This window comes from Ochotona princeps, chromosome 15, assembly GCF_030435755.1.
Source record: "Ochotona princeps isolate mOchPri1 chromosome 15, mOchPri1.hap1, whole genome shotgun sequence".
NCBI classification, from domain to species: Eukaryota; Metazoa; Chordata; class Mammalia; order Lagomorpha; family Ochotonidae; genus Ochotona; species Ochotona princeps.
Window position 1 is genome coordinate 29,695,524 of NC_080846.1, and position 21,401 is coordinate 29,716,924.

The 21,401-nt window shown below is 44.1% G+C and overlaps 1 protein-coding gene across 1 annotated transcript; it reads right to left on the reverse strand.

The window, feature by feature from the left end:
* Positions 1 to 383: 383 nt before the first annotated feature.
* KRR1 (KRR1 small subunit processome component homolog) lies at positions 384 to 19,190 on the reverse strand. The gene is made up of 10 exons (XM_004583247.3): positions 19,034 to 19,190; positions 9,187 to 9,359; positions 6,101 to 6,235; positions 5,805 to 5,930; positions 5,616 to 5,699; positions 4,589 to 4,645; positions 3,324 to 3,494; positions 1,993 to 2,070; positions 1,797 to 1,890; positions 384 to 801 (listed from the first exon to the last, which is right to left on the reverse strand). Exons 1-10 carry the CDS (start codon positions 19,116 to 19,118, stop codon positions 662 to 664), a joined length of 1,143 nt encoding a protein of 380 aa, XP_004583304.2. The 5' UTR covers positions 19,119 to 19,190; the 3' UTR covers positions 384 to 661.
* Between the last annotated feature and the right edge of the window lie 2,211 nt (positions 19,191 to 21,401).

Here is a 21,401-nt window from a genome sequence, read left to right on the forward strand (position 1 = left end):
CTCAGGAGCGGGGGTAGTAAGCTGCTAAAGAATTCCAAATTCAGGAGGAGAAACTGGTTATTACCAGATGAACTCATCCTCACTTTCCATTTTTCTGTGACCAAACAATGTTGAGAAGTTGCCGAAGCTGGGCGTTCAAGCGAGTCCTCGTCTGCACTGAGTAACCTGCAGCCGGGTGAGTGAGCCCGTTGGCAGCACTCTGCAGGTCTCCTTTGCTGTTGCAACTTGATGTCTTTCCGGTTTATCACTTTGCCAGGTTTGAGAGCAGAATGTTACCTGTGAGACTTGACCTCAGAAAAAGTTGGTTTTCTGTTTCTTGTCTTAGGTTTATCTTACGACTTTGTATGGTTTCATTTGATATATCATCTAAGTATTTACTTCGGTAATTATATTTAAAGACTTAGACATATTCCAAAATCTTTCTGTATTAAAAAACCTTAAAATCATCCTTGTAACAAACCTGCATGGAACTTATTACATACAACATACATTTACTATTTCCTAGTACAAAACTTTTCAAGACATGGAGAATACAATAATTTATAAAGAACACTTCTATGATCACAGAAATAAGGCAATTAATGCCTTTGTATCAAATCCTTTACAAAAGGAGTTTGGCAACATTATGTTCTAGTTCTGGGTTCAGTTTTGGTTTTGAATGTTACTTTTTTTTCTTTTTCTTCTCATCTGCTTCCATTTTAAGCTTAACTTCTTCAGCTGTAAGAGCTCCCAATTTCTTACTTTTGGCTTTCTTAACCTTTTCCTTGATTGCAGCCACATCAATTCTAGTTTCAGTAGGAGCTAGACAAATTAAAAACATGTAAATTATTCAGATGTTACAAAATAGCCTCTGAAATTATCTTGAATGCATAGAGATAACTAGAAGCTAATGTTATAAAATACCTTCAGGAAGAGTTAAAATTTCTTCAAACTGAGAGGTAATAAGTTGTATTTTAAATATGCATCAGAAATTAGCAATTTTAACCAAGCACTGGATTCAACTACATCTTTAAAATATCAGACTATTTTTACTTAGGTGAGCAATCCAGAACTTCAAAATATGGAAACTGCTCCATACAGTCCTCCCAGCGTTTTAGCTGATTATGTAGCAACAGGTCAATACCACCCAGAAAAACGTAAAATTACAGTTTTCCAAACAAGTTTTTGGAAATCCTCCTAAAAGAACCAACATCTATTCAACGCTGGAAGGATGTGTAAAACAGTAAGGCAGGACAAGGGGGGAGGAAAGGACACTCTCTCCTAGCATTTATTCAGGGTATTGAAGACCTCAAGATCAATCCTCATCAGCCAAACCACAGAGCAACGGGAGGTGAGCAGATACTATACTCCTAATCACCGTAACAACAGCCTCTTACGAACACCTTCCTGCCGTTGTATTGTCTGTGTCCTTTACTGCTAGGTGAGGAGTTATTCGCATCAACAATATACTAACAAAGCTTATGCCACAGACTCCATAACAAGAAAAAATACACAACTTCCGCTGAGCCTTTCAGAGGCCCCGCAGCACAGCTCAGGGATCTCACTGCTTCAGGTTTATACCTGCACAGTCCAGAGTGCTGCCCAAGCCCGGGTCGGAAGTCAGGGAGGACTGTCACCTGGGATACGCTGAAACAGGTATTACCTCAGTCGTTTTTTTTTTTTTTTTCCTGTCCCTAGGATTAGTAACGAATGAAAGGCTAAGAAACCTAATGCTTTCTTAGCACTCCAGAGGTTCAGACCAAGTCCCTATGGCTTTGACTTTCACAGTCTGTCAGCAGTTAAAAAGCAAGCATTACCTTCCTTAGGTTTCACAACTGGTTTTTCTTTTGGTGGAATAAAAGCTTTATTTCTTTCTTCTTGTCTCTTACTGAGAGCTTCTGCTTGTTTAGCCTACATTAAGACAAAAGCAAAGTATTAAAATATAATTTTTAGTTTAATAGCTGAAGATCCTATAAACTATGCCATTAATGTTGTAAATTAAGACAGCCTCACCTTTATTGCTTCCATTTTCTGTCGTTTCTTCTGACTTGCCTTCAGAAAGTATTCGCCACTAGCCAGTTCCTTATCGATCTGTTGAGGACAGTACATACAATTGTCAGAAAACATTCAGACAAGGGATCATGTGCTAATATAGTAACATCCTTGGGATAATAAAGGAAACTAGTAACAACAATAAGGAACTGCACTGAACGTCAGGGAAATACGTACGCAAAAGAGTATAAGCATGTTGTGTGGCATACAAAACCCATAAGTATAGGTGAGATGAGAGGGGTTTCAGAAGAGGCAGCTGGAATGATCAGTTTTAGGGAAGCCGGAAGGAGCCTCAGTACCACGAAGGGTACTGAGGCGGGTTCACCGGTACAGAACACTGCAGAACTCGAGGCGACAGCTTAGAATCAAGGTCGTGAACGCAATGCAGAATGAAAATCAAGCAGTGTCAGGATTGAATGAGTACTTCACTACAGGAGAGGCCTCTATGACAGGCTATGAAAATATAATTTGTAACTATCAGTTTCCTTCCTACTTCCCTTTCCAAAACTGACTCCATCATTTTCCCCTTTGATGCTCCCTGTAAATTCCCTTCAAACTGCCCTTGAAAAACTCCAATCACAGGGCTGCAGGAAAGAAGGAAATGGAAACACAGAAAGGGGGTGAGTTGGACAAGTACAAAAATTAGAGCAGGCAGACAGCTAGAGCATGGAGCAAGACCCTTTAGGCGACAGATGAGGGCTGAGGCCCAAGAACAAACAGAAAAGGGTGAAACAGGAAAGTCACCAGTGAGAGAAGAACTAGAATACTTTATGTGATGGTCTCAATTATTGCAGTGCAGTAAAATGCGATGCCATCTGCCAACAACAGGTAATAACTGAGAAAACGATTTTTTAGTTAACCTAAAGATTTTTCTTCTCTAGTTAGGTAACCACATTCTGGGAAAGAAGTCCAAGTTTAACAGTTTTCTCTATAAGGAATAAAGGAAAGCAGCACCTGCTTGGAAAAAAAAATAGTGGCGTAAGAAAGAAAAAAACCTTGGCTAGGGTAGGAAAGGGAACAAAGCTGATAGACACATGCTGGGAAGGTACAGAATTGAAGACGATACAATGACTTGCCATGGAACAGTCACCAAAATGTTGCTAAGTAGAGACCACTGTGGGCTAAGTCACTGCATTATTTACAGTGGCTATAAGGGCACCTTGATGGCTTAGAATGTGCCTTAACTGGAAATGCACAAGACTTCCCACAGGCCTATACAAAGTTACCTTCTGGCTCCCCACCTCAAGTGTGCTAAGTTTCTGACAAAACAGGCTGAAAGTTTAAGTACTAACCTGGCTTTCTGGCTGTGGTGGTGGGAATGGCGTATATTCTTTCTTAACGGTTTTCTTCTTTGGCTCCTTGCGTTTATTCACATTTTTGTGTTTAAACTGTGGCAAAAATCTTTCCCAACTTTGTGTTCGTAATTCAGAATCTTTTGCCAACTCTCGTTTAATCATTAAGGTCTTCAATCATACAAATAAAATTAAATTATAAATCATTTGTCACATGATACATTTGTAACGCTAATACAATGTAAGTAGAAAGCAACAGCTCCTTGTCTTTAGTGGAAATCAGTTTCATAATGAAGATATGTAACATCCCAATTATAATAAAGCATCAGAAAACCATTAAAAATGTACATAAAGAAAAGTAGAACCACGGGGCAGCACTGTGACCTGCTGGGGTAAGCTGCCTGGAACCTGACATCTCCACGGGGCAGCACTGTGACCTGCTGGGGTAAGCTGCCTGGAACCTGACATCTCCACGGGGCAGCACTGTGACCTGATGGGTTAAGCTGCCTGGAACCTGACATCTCGTGGCCATGTGGGGAGTAAACCAGATAGTCTCTCCTCCTTTCAACTAAAGAAATCTTAAATGGAGAGAAAAATGAGACTAACTCAACTTTTCAATCATTATTTCTTAAAACTTAACAGCAGGGAACATTCTACATTAGTTCACCCACATAAGTGGGAAGCTTTCAATGATGATGGAGAAAAAGCAGGCCTAGACAAAAATCAGTATTTTCAGATTTTCCCTGTTCCACCTGACATTTACAAACACTGGAACACCTAAGGATGCAACTCTGGTCAGATACACAACTAGTTTCCTTTCATCGGCAACAACATCATTCGTACTCTAAGCTGCTCACTTAAATAGACCGCTCAACAAATACCCACAATAAAATGACTCCTTATACCATGATATGTATATCTAGGTAAAACTTGGTACACACACACTTAACAGATTCCTCTCAGAAGGAATACAATTTGGATATTAAGTTCTAAAAAAGGTTTTAGACTTCAGCTGGCAGGAAACAGAAAAGTTGAAAGACTACATTTTTAAATATTACACATAATCTAACAGTACTGGACTGCATTGCAGACAATAAACTCAAGTTTATTTCATCAGAACCATTTAATACCTTGCAGTATTCCCTTCAACAGCTCTCATACTATGCTCCACAAAAATTTATGCTTTTAAAAAACAGCTTTAGGACTGGGTTGAAGCTGAATGGACTGAATCCTATCACTAGTAGTCACATACAATTAAAACTTACTTTAATGTTATATATTGGATGAATATTCTTCATAGTATCTAGGACTACTTTTCGAACCTGAAATTTGCAAAGAAAAGTGAATTAGACGCTTACCTATGCCTTAATGAACTGGGCAGATGATCACGACACTGTAAAGTATCATTAATTGGGGACTGGCTACCGAGTTAGAGGAGCTACTCCATTAACGACCAAGTGGCTTTTGGCTCTTTCCTGATAGTAACCAAACTTTGTTGAATACAATGAGGTTTCCTAGTGACTGCCAAAATGGAACACGAAACTAGTAACAGCAACACTCTGAAACTGTGATTTAGGGGGAAGACAGTTAAATTTAGACTCAAAAAGTGAAGGCTCAAATGCTTCCATTACTACACATATAGGAAAGGCATTTAATTTTTCTTCCCACTTTTATAACAGATAAAAGCATATACCTCAAGAGACTACTGTAAGAATTATAAAGTAGTCAACATGTTTATTATTGCTCCATGAAAAAAGGGCAGACAGTTTATTAGGAAAAGCCCTGGAAAGTCAGTAAAATTACACCCTCATAATCACAACAGAAGCAACAAAAGTTAAACGACATCTGTCTCACATGTTTTCGTACAACTTTGATTTGAAAATGCTCATGAAAACAGATTAAAATTGAAACAAAAAATAGTTTGAGAGGAAAGGTTTTCAGGGTTGATTTCAATAAAGAGCATACTGTAACTAGTGAGACATGAACACACAGCTACACTTTCTCCTGTGTCACAGACTAAGCTTTCAACGCCCACTTCAACTCCGGGAGCAGGAGGCGTGAGGATGCGCAGACCTGAATCAGAAACAGACCTCTCCACTGTCATGAGAAGTCGGCCGTAATGTGTTAAGGTACAGAGTGGTGGTTCCCTGTACAAAGTATGTGCTAATGGGAAACCAAAGTACAGTCTGAGAAATATTCATGAAGCAATGCAGTGTTAAATGCACTAGCATAACCAAATTATTTAACTTGTTCTTTACTGCAAATTGGAAAAAAAAAAAACACAGTTCTTACCTCTTTTAAACCACTAAAAGGTCCAATAGCTGAAACTGTATTTCCTTGAACCATAATGTAACAGTTTGTTAAGAGTTCCAGCGCCTGTATTGAAAGAGCAGTAAACTGAAATTTAGTACACTGAAAAAAATGATAGCAAGAAATTCAACTTTTCCACCAAAAAAAAAAAAAAAAAAAAAAAAAAAGTACCTTCAACGTAGATCCTTTGGGACCAATAAGTCGCTGTCGTCTTTTTACAAATCTCTCCTTATTTCTTACTAAAGAACCGATTTTAATAATGTCACATGCAACATCATCCTGAAGAATTCGTACTGCCTTTTGGAAAAATAAAAATACTTCAGCAATATTTAAAATTACATTTACTCTACAAGTATATGCCAATGATATCAACACAAACTTGAAAACTTGCTGATGAAAGGGATTAAAGATTTCTATAGGTTGTCTAATGTTGCTGAAAATGAAAGTCTCTATAGCTCTAGACTTACCTGTTCAAATGCAACACTCCTTGCTAACAGTTTTATTAGGTCTCTGGCCCTGATGATGATGTAGGGATCAAAAGTCTTCTTGGTAGTGCAGACGGTCATGCTGCCCTCGATCAGGTCCAGCGTTGCTTTAACATGCTACAGAGAGAAAGCAAACAAAAAGCTGTCCAAAAGAAATTCAGTTGTGGTCACACACTCTCCTATCCAAGCTATTTCTGTGCCATGAAGCCATCTCTTCAATTCTATCAGCTCCTCGAAGAAGCAGAGTCCATGTAAATACTGAATATTTGATGATGGCCTTCATACCTCACAAAGCAAAGCACAGCAACTTGAAACCATTTACATGGGTACTGCAGACACAGGGCCAGCCTTGCAGCACAGTGGGTGCAGCCACCTGTGACAGAATCCCATCTGTCAGTTCAGGTCCAGGCTGCTCCACTTCCAATACAGCTGCTTACTGATGCCCTTGCAAAGGCAGCAGATACAGCTATGTCCTTGGGCCTCTGCCACACACGTGGCAGTTCCTGGCTCCTGCCTGGCCCAGACTCAGAACTGTGGCCATTCAGGCAGTAAACCAGTAAATGGAAGATTGCTTTCTCTGTCACTCTGCCTTTCAAATAAAAGAATAAGTTGAAAATTGTGTGAAATGAAAACTAAAAGTTTACTGAAAACAAGATTCTAAATCCATATTTAACTTTTTAATAATATACACATTCATGAACTATTTAAAATTTTTCATATACTTGGCATTAGAATTCTTTGTATTTGCTGCAATAAATACTATCCACAGTTTAAAAAGCATACCCAGTTCCATGGAAGCATACTTAAGGCCTAAAGATAAAACACAAAGCCGTACAGCTACAGCTTCTCCGTCCTGGACTCAGCTCCAGTATACACCCCGTTATTCTGAAGACTGGCTTTCCCTTTCAAACTTTTTCTAGCAGTGTAGGAGACTAAATACAAAGCAAAAACAAATTCTTCCTGTTTAGAAACAGACAATAATCAACAGTTTTCAACAACCCAAATAAAAATACTATTTCTGACTCACGAGGATTATCTCCAGGTGTTTCAAAAGTGAGTGATAAATGATACAACATAAAACTAGGTCACTAAAGATTGTAAGGGAAGGGCCTGGCGTGATAGTGTAGCGGTTAAAGCCCTCTCCTTGAATGTGCCAGGATCCCATATGGACGCTGGTTCTAACCCCAGCAGCTCCACTTCCCATCCAGCTCCCTGCCTGTGGCCTGGGAAAGCAGTCGAGGAAAGCCTTGGGACCCTGCACCTGTGTGGGAGACCTGGAAGAAGCTCCTGGCTCCGGATTGGCTCAGCTCCAGCCACTGCAGCCACTTGGGGAGTGAATCATCGGATGGAAGATCTTTCCTCTCTGTCTCTCCTCCTCTCTGTATAGCTGCTTTTCCAATAAAAATAAATAAATACTTAAAAAAAAAAGATTGTAAGGGAAACCAACCTATCTCAGGGGTGCACATCTGTTCTAATACAACCTTACTGAGCCAAAGGGCATGACCAATTCCAGAACAGTCTGTCCTACCTGTGAGAAACACTGTACTCCACACCTAGTACACATGCAGATACACACACAACAAATTAAACCAGAAGCTGCTTCTTACCCTTCTCACACATCATATAATCTTGTTTAAAAGGCTCATTACAGCCACTGAATTCACTTCTTAACCCACTGATCCTAACAAAAATACACTGCTCTAGGGTCACTGGAGTAGCTAAAACCAGATGTTGGTTTTATGTGATGTTTCATTTAAAGTGAAAGCTAAGCAGGGAGGGTGTGCCGCAGCGCCAAAGCCAAGCTGCTGCTTGGGATGCAGAACGCGGGTTCTGAGTTCCAGCTACTCTGCTTCTCCTCGGTTTCCCGCTAACACGCCTGAGAAGCTGGCAGATGATGGCCCACATAGTTGGGTCCCTGTCCATAACATGGGAGACTCAGGGTTTCTGGCTCCCAGCCTGGACCTCGTCCAACCTTTCCTGCTGGCACTCGGAGTGAACCAACAGATGGAAGATCTTTCTCTCCTCTATGTTATCAATCTCTCCCTCTCTCTCTGACACTTGTTCAAGTAAAGAAGTCTTAGAAAATGACATTTCAACAATTCACAAGACTTAACTAAAAAGGTAACATGGCAGCTATTATGGCTGAAAGAAGGCATTCCAAAATTTGGAATCACAAATAAGTTTTGGATACTCCACAGTAACCTTAAAAGCATTACAGGGACATATATTTTTCATCTTTCTTTTTTTCAAGTTGAAGATATACATATTTCTCAAAGTAATTTATTATTGACAAACTTGCTTAACAACAACAACAAAGACCTATAAAGAAGAAAAGCTTAATGGAGCCAGTACATTGGCTTAACTAGCTAATCCTCCACTGCCAAGCATCAGCATTCCATGTGGGTGCTGATTCATGTCCTGGCTGCTCTACTTCCCACTCAGCTCCCTGCTTATGATCTGGGAAAGCAGCAGAGGACAGCCCAAAGCCTTAGGACCCTGCACCCAGGAGAGAGACCTGGAAGAAGCTCCTGGTTCTTGGCTTCAAATCAGATCAGCTCCGGCCACTGCAGTCAGTTTGGGAGTGAATGAGCAGATGGAAAATCTTTCTCTCTATAAATCTGCCTTTCCAATAAAGCTTGCTGGAACTGCTGAAAACACCAGAGGAGGGGTGGATATCTGGTCCAGTTAAGCGGCTGGTTAAGATGCCTGCGTTCCATTTCTATGCCTAGGCTTACACTAGGATCTGCCACGGACCCCAGCTTCCTGCTAAGGCCCCATCATGATCATCTTCAACCTTGGGAAGCAGCAGGTGTGAGAGCGCCTTGATTAAGTTCACGGTGTCTGCCTGGTTCCACATCAACTGCTATAGACGTTTAGGGACTGATAAGGGGATGGGGGTGCGCTCTTTCTTCTCAAGACATAAATTAATTAATAAAACAAAGGGATGCAATCAACTAGGTGCTAAAATAGCACCTTCAAAAAATCCATCGGCATACATACTTACTTAAAAGCAAAGGCATTAAGAGCAAACTCTCAAAAAAAAAAAAAAAAGTATAAAACTGGCGTACATGCTCATTTAAGGCTTTCTGCACCAAAGGCCAACATTCTTTCAAGTAAGCCTCTCTGTACTTGGGGAACAGAGTGGCAAAGCTGCTCTCCTCCAGGAGTCCTCTGGGGTTGTCCTCTTTGGAGAAAGCTGGTTCCTTCCAACCCTCAGGAACAGTAAGGAGCTCGGAGTCATCTGCGGAAGACAAAGAATGGACACACGGCCGTTTAGCTAGCTTGGCCAACACCATGCACACACATGCACAAAATCCCAAGCTTTCCTTCCGCTTTTCCTGTCACTCAAAAGCCAAAGGGCATGCCCCATCACGATCGTCCACACAAAGTGCTAAAATCATCTATATACATTTCACTTGCAACATAAGATAAAGTTCTTTCAGGAAACAAACTTCTATTTTGTATCCATATTTGTTGGCATGTGTCTGGCAAACAGTGAGCACCCAATAAACTTCTCTGGTACTACACTGTCAGGGTTGAAGACCAACTACCTTTGTGTTACAATGCTGCCCTTTAAAAAAAAAAAAAGTAACCTGGGCCCAGGGCAGTAGTCTAGCAGCTAAAGTCCTCACCTTGCATGTGCTGGGATCCCCGGCAAGCCTCCACTTCCCATCCAGCTCCCAGCTTGTGGCCTGGGAACGCAGTTGAGGACGGCCCAAAGCCTTGGGACTCTGCACCCACATAGGAGACCCGGAAGAAGCTCCTGGCTCCTGGTTTCAGATCAGTTCAGCTCCAGTTGTTGTGGCCACTTGGGGAGTGAACCAGCGGATGAAAGATCTTCCTCTCTGTCTCTCCTCCTCTCTGTATATCTGACTTTCCAATGAAAATAAATATTGAAAAAATAACATTTGACTTCCTGTAGTAAAATCTGGGAATATATACATATTTGCTGGTGTGTGACATACATGTTTTTACCTAAGAAATTTCTGGGGCTGGCATTTGGCTCAGGCTAATCCTCTGCCTTGTGGCACTGGGATGCCCTATGGTCGCTGGTTCAAGTCCCAGCTAGTCTAGTCTAATTCCAAATGAGTTCCCTGCATATAACCTAGGAAAGCAGCAGAGGATGACAGTACAAAACCTTGGGACCCTGCTTCCACACGGGAGACCTTCCGGCTCCTGGCTTTAGCCGGCTCAGCTCCAATCGCTGCAGCCATCTGGGGACTAAAGCGGGATGGAAGGTTTTCTGTTTCTTCTCTCTATGATTCTGCCTTTCAAACAAAAAATAAATACAAATTAAAAAAAAAAAAGTTCCACAGGTTGGTACTGTGGTCAAGCCACTGTCTGCAACACCACATCTTCAAGAGCACCAGTTTGAGTCCTGGCTGCTCCACTTATAACTCAGCTCCTTGCTAGTGTGCTTGGGAAAGCAAGAGAAAACAGTCCAAGGACTTGGGCTCCTGCCATCCACATGGGAGAGCCACAACAAGATTCTAGCTTCAGCCTGGCCGAGCCCTGGCCATTCGGGGAATGAGCCAGTGGCTGGAAGATTTGTCTGTCACTCTTTCAAGTAAGTCCTTAAAAAAAAAAGTCTAAAAGTTGATTCTGTGTGTGCTGATACTTTCAGTCAAAAATCATAGCTATGGGATTTTAGGTTTTCCAAAGAGCCTTCTGTGCCTTACGTCTACATGCCTTTAATTTCATGTATAAAGAGAAAGAGCCAGTATTATTATTATTATTCTCATTATACAGGAAAAGGCATTCAATACAAAGAGGGCAAGTGACTTGCCTGAGGTGACGCAAAGCTCAAAGCCCACAACTCTTTCCACTAAAAAGAAATACTTATCGATTACATATTATCTCCTGCATCACTTTTTAAAACTTCCAGCCCCACTTTAAGAACCCATAATACTCAAATATTTCTGATTCAATTCTACCCAAAGGTATGAGATAAACCTGCATTAACAGGATAAACTGAAGTTTGTTAGAAATGAAATTCTTGGGCCTAGCAGAGCAAGTACTTGGCATAGCAAGTAAAGCCACCTGCAATGCCAGCATCCCATACTAGTTCTTGTCCCAGTTGCTCTATTTCTGATCCAGTCCACTAATGCCCTGGGAGAAGCAGTAAAGGATGGCCCAGGTGCTTGGGCTTCTGTCACTCACGTGGGAGAACTGGATGAAGCTCCAGATTCAGCCCAGCTCAGCCAGAGTCAGCCTAGCTCAGCCCAGCCCAGCCCAGCCCTTTGTGACAATTTAGGGAGTGAACAAGTGAATGAAAATTGATTTGCCTCTTCTTCTCCCTGTCTTCCTAAATAAATAAACAAGCAAACAAATGGAGGGGAGATCTCTGGTATGACAGGAATCTATTTGTAAACATTTTTAAAAGATTTATTTTTATTGGAAACATATATAATGTATATAAATGTAATATATAATATAATAATGTATATAAATATAATACACAATCAATCTATCTCTAATATATATAATATTTAATATATTTTAATATATTAATATTAATATATATATATTAGAGAGAGAGAGATTGACTCACTCCCCAGGAGGCTGCAATGGCCAGCACTGAGCTTTTCCAAAGCAAGAAGCCAGAAACATCTTCCAGGTATCCCACACGGGTGCACAGTCCCAAGGCTTTGGGCCGTCCTCGAGTGCTTTCCCAGGGAGCTGGATGGGAAGTAGAGCAGCCCAGATTCACACCAGAGCTATGTGGGATCTTGGCAGGATTTAGCCACTAAGCTATCATGTTGGGCACACTGCTTTCTATTTCTTATGCATATATCCACTTTGCTAGTTCAGGTTCAAATAGCATATTAGCCAACCTTTTTTTTTTTTCTTAAAAAAAAAAAAAAAAGATTTACTTTTATTGGAAAGTCAGCTTTACAGAGAGAGGAAGAGATACAGGGCCCGGCAGCGTGGCCTACCTCACCTTGAACACCCCGGGATCCCATATGGACGCCGGTTCTAATCCCGGCAGCACCACTTCCCATCCAGCTCCCTGCTTGTGGCCTGGGAAAGCAGTCGAGGACGGCCCAAAGCTTTGGGACCCTGCACCCGCGTGGGAGACCCGGAGGAGGTTCCAGGTTCCCGGCTTCGGACTGGCGTGCACCGGCCCGTTGCGGCTCACTTGGGGAGTGAATCATTGGACGGAAGATCTTGCTCTCTGTCTCTCCTCCTCTCTGTATATCTAGCTGTAATAAAAATGAATAAATCTTTAAAAAAAAAAAAGAGATACAGAAGAAGATCTACCTTCTGCTGGTTCACTCCCCAAGTGGCTGCAATGGCCAGAGCTAAATGGCACCCATAAGGTGAGGACTTTTGTCACCAGGACATCTTGTCAGGCCCGTTATCCAACCTTTATCCTTTAAAAAACCTCAAACTCAGCTATAGTTAGTTAAATTGCAAATGTGGCCGTGACTGTCCAGTTTAAACATCTGAATGGCTCTGAATGCCGTTTACTATGCCGTTTCCTATTCAGTTCCAGCAAATCCTGATTTATGCATTGTATTTTTCCAGGGAGAGAATAGGGAAAGACACGCAGTACTTGTTACAAGATGATCAGAAAATGGGCAAGGTAATTGGGAAAGGTTCTGAGGGAGGAGCATGGGAAACTCCTCTGTCAGGACAGTCCCTGCAGGTAAGCACAAGAAGCACGATGGGGAGCAGCCAAGACCAGGCCGGGGAGCGGTACCCAGCAGTATACATTTGGCGCAGGTCGGGAGTGAACCAGGCAGGGTCAGTTCACATCACCTGCTGGCAAATCTGAGCACCAGAATGGAGTGTGGGTTGGGACGGGCTCAGCCTCAACACATGCCAGTACACAGTACCGCTGGGACTGGGAACCGGCTGGGTTGGGCTAGGCTGTAGCCCCCACCAGCATGAGCTGAAACTGGAGATAGCCCGGGTTGGGCCGGGCCAGGCCAGACCAGCCGAGGCACCCAACCAGCACACACGAGACCTAAGGGGGTGGGGGGGGCAAAGCCGGTACCGGGGCTGTATGGGGCTCCCTTGCTAGATCACCACTCCCACTAGAGAGCCTGAGTTGGGATGGGGGCAGATCAAATTGGGCAGAGCTACAACACCTGTTGGTCTCATGTGAGCTGGATCAGGAAAGAGCCAGGCTGGGTTGACTATTCCTACTGGTGCATGCGTAAGTCAGAGTGGGTGTGGGTTGGTTGCGCTCTGCTGCAGAATCTGCTGGCATAGGCTGGCATAGGCTGGCACTGGGGGGCTAATTCTGTCAAATTAAACTGCAGAACCACCTGGAGAATACATGATCCAGGAGTGGGAGTGGGCCCAGTAGGGAAATAGTGAGCACCTGCCTCTTGGGTTACCACTCCCATTGGAGAGCATGAAAACCAGGACTGGGGCAGGCATGGCTGGACAGAATGGCACCCACCAGCATGTGTGTGGGCTGGATAGTGGGGCTGGTTGGGTTGAACTAGACTTCAGTGCCAATGACATGTATGAGAGCTCAACGGGATGTGGGAGAGGCTGGACCAGTCTGCTGTACATACTGGCAAGCATGGTAACCAGGGCAGGGGGAGGGTCTGGTGGTAGTTGTTGCAGGTCACTCTGACTAGGCTGCAGCCCCCACTGGTTTGCATTAGGGCCAAGTGTATGGTGGGCAGGATTAGGCTGGGCTGCAACACCCACTGGTTTGTGTAGGACACAGGGCTCTAAACAGAACTGACCCAGCACCTGCAACCACCAGCATACGCATAAGCTGACTGGGGCCACAGATTGTGCCTGATCCTGTACTGGCAAGCACATGCAAGAAGCAGGTCTGGGATCACCTCAGTTGAAGCTTCTTTGGGGATCTCCCCAACTGAACTGTTGGACTCAGAACCGCAACCATGAAGTGCAGGTTCCATGGTCTGACCGTGAAGTGCATGTGTCAAGAGCTGAGCCTCCTCAGTGGCTCAGACAGAACAGTGGACAGCCTGTCCAGGTGCACATGGAGGATATGGCAGTACATTGGAGCCTGCAGAGGACACCTGGTACTGTTAGAGTGTTGGTATAATGTTAGTATGTTAGAATGTTAACAATATTACCATTAGCCGATATTAGGCACATTAGGGTGAGAAGCCATTACTTCGCTAGGTCAGGAGGCGCCTAACTGTGGGAAAGCTCCACTTTAGTGATAAATCTGTCTCCCTTGTTTCTCTGTAACCTTATCCATCAACTAACCCGGGTGCAGGAAGGCAGGGGCACAGTTCCCCGGGCCCGGTCCCAGGGACTGGAGGAGCCATAAAGATAAGGGTGCCAGGATGGGATGAGCCATAAATAATAAGTGTGGGAGTGTAAACAATAAGTGTGGGAATGTAAATAACGAGTGTGAGAACGGAATAGACTGCTTGCACCCAGGAGCCACATAAGTCTAAATTTGTTACTTTTGAGTTTACTTTGATATATGTTACAGCCAAAATGGGACATATAATCTCCAGCCTTATGCTAGCGGGGGTCCGATGCTCTTGGCTGGCCTGTGTGCCCCAAGTACGATCTGACCCCAGCATGCTGGCACAATAAACTGTTTGTTTTTTTGCATTACCAGTGAGGCTCTTTGTCGTTTTCTGGGGGTTGACTAGCTCGCACCCTAAAGTCTGGGGGAAGTTCTGGCCCGGACTCTTAACAGTACCACAAAGGACAGAGGATAGAACAAATTGATCAACTGCCCCAGCCAAGTGTTGACAGTGAAAATCTGGGCAGATGGAGACTCTAATGTGGACTAGGTCAACCAGTGAACTCTGAAGAGATTTCATTGTGCTTGGAATGGTGAGACTGGCAGCAATTCAGAACTGCTGAACTATCGAAACCACTTTAGCAGTGCCCTCAGAGCATGCCCCACATCGGGGACCCTGAGATGGTTGGGAGGGTGGGTGTGGCTTCTCCATTTCTCTCTCCCCTTCCCCCAGATACAGGAAGGAAAAAAGAGAATGTGGAAACAATGGTCTTGCCCACTTTCCTGTAGCCCTTGACCCTTTGTGCCCTAATCAACTACGTAAAGATCATCAAAAATAATAAAGAAAATAATAATACAATTTTTAAAATGGGCAAGGCAGTAAGGAACACAGCAAAAATCAGCCTTCCAATACCAGAGCCCAGTGGGCTCCACAAGGCCCTCCTTTGGGGCTCCCTAAAAGCCAAGAATCTGGAAAGGTTAAGGATTTTTAGTCCTTCCTACTTCTACCCCTGGACACCACAGGATGGGACAGGGGACTGGTTTTCAAACTCATCCTTTCCAGCTCATTGTTTACACGCACAGATTAGGTGAAGGAAGGATCTGGTACGTGAAGCAGCCCTAACTACAGCTGGCTCTCTGGCCCTTTCACCTGACTTGGCCTCTCTGCCATTCACACCACCTTTTCCAGTTTGGGCTAATTTGCAATCTTCCAGAAGGTCAACTCATAGGAAACCCAATTAACACTTCATGAAGCATGTTCAAGGTGGAGGGGTTTCAAGAGCGCTTTATGGCAAAAAAAGCCAGCTTTAATTGATATAAACAATGCAATAGGCTGTGCACCCCAAATAGTTGATCTCCATGACGATAAACAACACCACATTCTTTTTTTTTAAAGATTTATTTTATTTTTATTACAAAGTCAGATATACAGAGAGGAGGAGAGACAGAGGAAGATCTTCCGTCCGATGATTCACCCCCCAAAGTGAGCTGCAACGGCCGTTGCTGCCCCGATCCGAAGCTGGGAACCAGCAACCTCTTCCAGGTCTCCCACATGAGTGCAGGGTCCCAAAGCATTGGACCATCCTCGACTGCTTTCCCAGGCCACAAGCAGGGAACTGGAAGGGAAGTGAAGCTGCCAGGATTAGAACCGGCGCCCATATGAGATCCTGGCGCGTTCAAGGCGAGGACTTTAGCCGCTAGGCCACGCTGCCGGGCCCAACACATTCTTGCTATCTAGACATGAAGTTACTGTTGACTTCTCCCTAAGATTGCTGCTGTACCTGGGAACATGGTGCAGAACCAAGGACTTCAGATTAAAATACACAAAAATAAAACACCAGAATATATTAAAACAGTCAAATGCACAAGATGCCAGTGTGCTGGCTTATCAGGCTTGTTCTTAGCCTACAGCACTGGCATCCTATATAGGCACTGATTCAACTCCGGGGTGCTCTGCTTCCCATCCAGCTCCCTGCCTGTGGCCTGGGAAAGCAGCAGAGGATATCCTAAGTCCTTAGGACCCTACACCCATGTGGGAGGCCCAAAAGAAGCTCCGAGTTTCAGATCCGCTCGGCCCCAGCTGTTGTGGCTTTCTGGGGAGTGAATCAGCAGATGGAAAATCTCTCTATTTTGCCTTCTCTCTAAGTCTGCCTCTCAGATAAAAATAAGCGTAACAAATAATTTTTACAAAAAAAATCAAAATGCACAATATAAATGGTGTGCAAGGAGTGCAGTTGGCATCCCGGAGAAAGTGGGACCTGAAGTGCAGGTATCCAGGGGAGCAAACACACCAATCACTGGCCCAGAACAGGTGAGGCTGAGCTGAGCAGCAGCAGGTCTAGGGCTGTTCCGCTAACCAACCTTTCAGGTCATCACCACTCACCTCTGGGGAGGGTTCCCATGACCCTGTCTCAAGCCTGGGTTATAAGGAAACAAGAGGCTACCTTCTGGACCCAGCGCGGTAGCCTAGTAGCTAAAGTCCTCGCCTTGCACACACCAGGATCCCACGTGGGCATCAGTTCATGTCCCAGCTGCTCCACTTCCCATCCAGCTCCCTGCTTGTGGTCTGGGAAAGCAGCAGAGGATGGCCCAAAGCCTTGGGATGCTGCACTCACGTGGGAGGCCCAGAAGAAGCTCCTGGCTTCAGATAAGCTCAGCTCTGGATGTTTTGGTCACTTGAGTGAACCAGCAGATGGAAGATCTTTCTGTCTCTGCTCCTCTGTAAATTTGACTTTTCAAGAAAAATACAAACACCTGATCCACAAATTAAAAAAAAAAATCCACCAGGGTGGAGTAGGAACCTGGGGCAGGTGGTCACACACAGGAAGTGGAACCCCAGCTGCTAGCACTGATTGACTGGGCCCCAGGCAGCAGCTGAGGCTCCTTGGAGCAGGCCAAGCCCTGGGCAGTCTGGGTGGGAGCCGTGGTGCAGCTGCCTCTGCCAACTCCTGACTGGTCACGGAGTCTGTGGTTATCCACAGAGCCTATGGCTCCGGACACCTCGCTGGGCAGCTGCTGGTCCCAGAGAAGGAGCCATTGACTTTTTCCGACGGGTACATATATCATTTTCAATAAGTAAATAGACAGTAGTTTCACAACGGGAAAAATACAAGAAGCCCCCAAATATATAAAAAAGTATGTGCAAACTCATTAGTAATCAGAAAAATTCAAAAGCCTTTTTAAAAGATACAATTGCTTGAAAAGCAGAATGGCAGAGAGAGAGAGACAGAACCCAATCTTCCAACTGCTGGTTCAGGCTCCAAGTGGGCGCAATGGTCAGGGCTGGGCCAGGCCAAAGCCAGGAGCCTGAACCTCCACCCAGGGATGGAGAGAGCCTAACGACTTGCACACCTGGGATCTCCTGCTGCTTTCCCAGGTGAACAAGGTGCTGCCTTAGAATCCCTGCTCTGACATGCAATGCCAGAGTCCCAGCCAGCAGCTTAACCTGTTGCGCCACAACACAAGCCCCAGAAAGCACAAAATCACAACCAGATACCATTTCACACCTACCAAGAGGACTGAAATTCAAACTTAGATATGTAACACCTAATGTCAGAGTGGCCTGAGAGCCCTGGGCATTGTCACCGAGTGCTGGTGGACACCCCAAGAGGCACAAGCCCTTTAGTGGAGTCTGCATTCTCACACATACCCGACACTACAGTGGTCCACACCGTGTTTATAATCCAGAGAAAGCTTTATGTAAATCAGCCGACGCATACAACGATGTTCGTAGCAGCACTGTGTAAAACAGCAAGCAGTGGGCACAACCTGAGCGCCCAGCCACGGCAGAATGAACACCAAATAGAGATCTATTTGTGCAAGACAACGGTACACCGTGGAAAAGCACAGAACCGCGCACTGCAGGAATCACCCTGAAGGAGCAACAAAGTTGAGCCCAAGAAGCAGGACACAGAGAAATGAGACGGCCCTTTCTCATTCATTAAAGCAGAGAGAGAGAGAAAGAGAGAGAATGAGAATTCAGATTTTGGAGACAGGAAACATTCAACAGGCTTCAGAATGGCTACTTCACGGACCAGAAAAGAAAGTGGCACGGGAGGCACAGAGGGCTTTGGGCGTATGACAACACAATTACTGAACAGAAGAGTTGGACTCCCCGACTTCACTGCCTGTACTACCTGCTGGGGCTGTTAACCACGAATTTTCAAAAAGCAACAAAAACCTGTTAGTAAACCCCTTAGTACCTTCCCATGCGTCTAGATTGGGAGTTGAAGGTTTTCAATTTCGAAGATTTGGTTGAACGATTCCTGGGATCTAGCCTCTCTTCCTCTCACCGACAAGAAAGAAAACGCGTAAAACTACCACGCCAGGGACTAATGAGACAGGCGGCGTGGGCACTGGCAGCGGCGCCCTGACACGCAGCCTTCCAGCCCGGATGCCCCAGGGTCCGAGCAGCCGCCTCCTGCCCCGAGCCTCCGCTTACCGCGGCCACCTGCTCGGCATCCTCGCCCCTGAACGAACAGCCGCTGGCCCTCTCGCCCCGACGGGACCAGGCATTCCTCGGGGGCCTTCAGCCAAAGTCACGAGTGACTAACAGGCGGCCGGCGCGACACCTGCCACCTTTCCTGCCGCCCCGTCCCACATCCCGCATCAGCAGCAACTGCACTCAGAAGCATACGCAAGAGCGTGCGGCGGCCGTCAACAGTCCAAAACCAGGAAACCACGTTCACAAGCCCCAAGCTTCATTCCATGCACAACCTCACCTCGGCTCTCCGGCTTCTGCTTCTGGTTACGAAGCTCACTTTTCCCGTCCGCGGCTGACGACCGGCTCGGGGGTGAAGACGCCATTTTCACGCCACTTCCGGGAGCGCCGGAAATGGGACTTCCTTAAAGCCTGCCGGCTGAAATCTCCCCCTTTAAAATGAGTTCCGCGGAACTCAGACCCGGAAATCTGCGCAATCTCCTTGAGAACGACGGTAAACCCACCTACTTGTATAATGACGGCCTACGTAGACAACAGGAAGCCGCAGACGTCTGGCGGACGCTGCGGCTGCATTCTGGGAATTGCAGTTTACCAGCGAGGAGCATGCCTGGGACACTTGAGTTCAAGTTGGAGTGAGCGTGTAGAGCCCAGCCTCTTTGCTAAAGGTGCAGCAATGGGATCATGCACGCTGCTAGACAGCAGGTGATGGCTTGAGTGCTTCGGTTCCTGCCGGACCAGGGTGAAGTTCTGATCCTGGCCCAACTCCAGCTGGTGCGAGCATTTAGGGAGTGAAACAATAGATGCGTGATCTCTGCCTTTCATGCAAACAAAAACATAAATAGTAAAAACAAAAATACAGCAAAACGTATTCAGTAATTTGAAAATTGAAAACATTGGTTATATACTTAATAAAAGTATATGCTTTGTGGCACTTGATGAAAATGCACAATAAAAATATTGCAAGATATGAAGTTGTACTGGTAGCTATAGAAAGCAACATGATGTATAATTAAATAAATGGAAAAAGCTACATAAATTCTACAGTATGTTATTTCTTTTAGGTTTAAAACTAGGTCTATGCTTAGACTGTTATTTCCAGAATTCGCATTTTATAGCCCTAAGACAATAGTATTTCTACATACTTAATAAAAGTAACAAATAAACTGAATATCAATGTTTCAATGATTTGCTTAGATTACGTTTTATGCAATTTTGAAGGAAACACACAACTTGAAACTTTGTAATGTTATGGAATAATAAATTCTGAAATTCATTCAACTAGTTCTAAGAACTAAATGCAACCCCACTTTACATTTGATTAGGATGTTTCATATCCTCTAACCACCAGTTCTCATGTTAGTGACTATATTCTGGCCTTCTTCCTTTGGAAAAAAAAATAGATGTGTTCTAATTTCAACTTCTTCCAAAAAATTTTCAAGTTAAAACATTAATTTTAAATAAATACTGAAAAGTCTCCTGAAATCACCTGTGAAGATAAGAAACTCAAAAGTGGCTATCATAATGCTGGTGCCTACATGCACTGTATAAATTTCACCCACATTTCAATGACAGGATTAGTGCTGTAGTACATTGGGTTAAGTTGACCCATGTGGAAAACTTGCCAGGAAGGCTTTTTTTTTTCTCTTCCTACCCCATGCCCTGGAGTTTCTGATCCCAGGCTTTCAACTGGTCCAGCCCTGGCTGTTGTAGCCATTTAAGTAGGAACCATCAGATGGAAAATCTGTCCTTCTCTGTTTCTCCTGCTGTATCATTCTATCTTTCAAATAAATAAGCTAAAATTTAAAAATATAATGAATTTAAGTGACTCTGAATCATTGCTCATAAAATGTTTAAAATAATATTTTGAAATCCAAAACATGGGCCGATGCAGTGGTTTAACAAGCTAATCCTCCACCTGAAATGCTGGCATCCCATAGGATGTCAGTTAGTGTCCCAGCTGCTCCACTTGCAATCCAGCTCCTTGCTTATGACCTGGGAAAGCAGAAGAGGATAGCCCAGGTCCTTGGGTCCCTGCACCCAAGAGGGATACTTAGAGGAAACTCCTGGCTTTGGATCAGATCAGCTCTGGCCATTGCAACCATTTAGAAAGCAAACCAGCCGATGAAAGATCTCCCTGTCTCTCCTTCACTCTTTGTAAATCTGCCTTGCAAATCAATAATAATAATAATAATAACAACAATAATAAGCATTTTAAAAGTTCCAAACCATTTACAAAAAGCAGTATAATGCAAGAAATTGGTGAAAATATTTGCAACATATTTAAGGAATAATAGCAACAATACTGGAGGTGACAGAAAAAACTATAAATGCTTCAGTAGATAATAGGGAAAAGATAATTTTGCATCAACTTGTCTGTGCTTAGTGGGCTAGATGTTTGTTCAAAGAGTAGTGTAGATATTTTCTGAGGCTGTTTTTGGATAAATTTACTATGAAACTTAATAAACTTTGAGTAAAACAGGATTGTTTCTTATAGCCAACAGACCTTATCCAGTTCATTGAAGACAGAACAATAATAATAATAATAATAATAAAAGCCCAATCACCTCCCCCACCATAAGAATTGTGCTGCAAGTGTGTTAATCTGCAGCAATGGCTCAGGGCCTCCAGGCTGCCATCCCACCTACAGA

Excerpts from the sequence above, each read along its gene's own strand:
- KRR1 (XM_004583247.3), bottom strand. The coding sequence starts at position 19,118 with ATGGCGTCTTCACCCCCGAGCCGGTCGTCAGCCGCGGACGGGAAAAGT. Across the intron at positions 6,236-9,186 it reads AGAAAGCCTTAAATGAGCAT|CATGTTAAAGCAACGCTGGA; the intron begins GTACGCCAGTTT and ends TTCTCTCTGTAG. Across the intron at positions 1,891-1,992 it reads AGAAAATGGAAGCAATAAAG|GCTAAACAAGCAGAAGCTCT; the intron begins GTGAGGCTGTCT and ends GTCTTAATGTAG.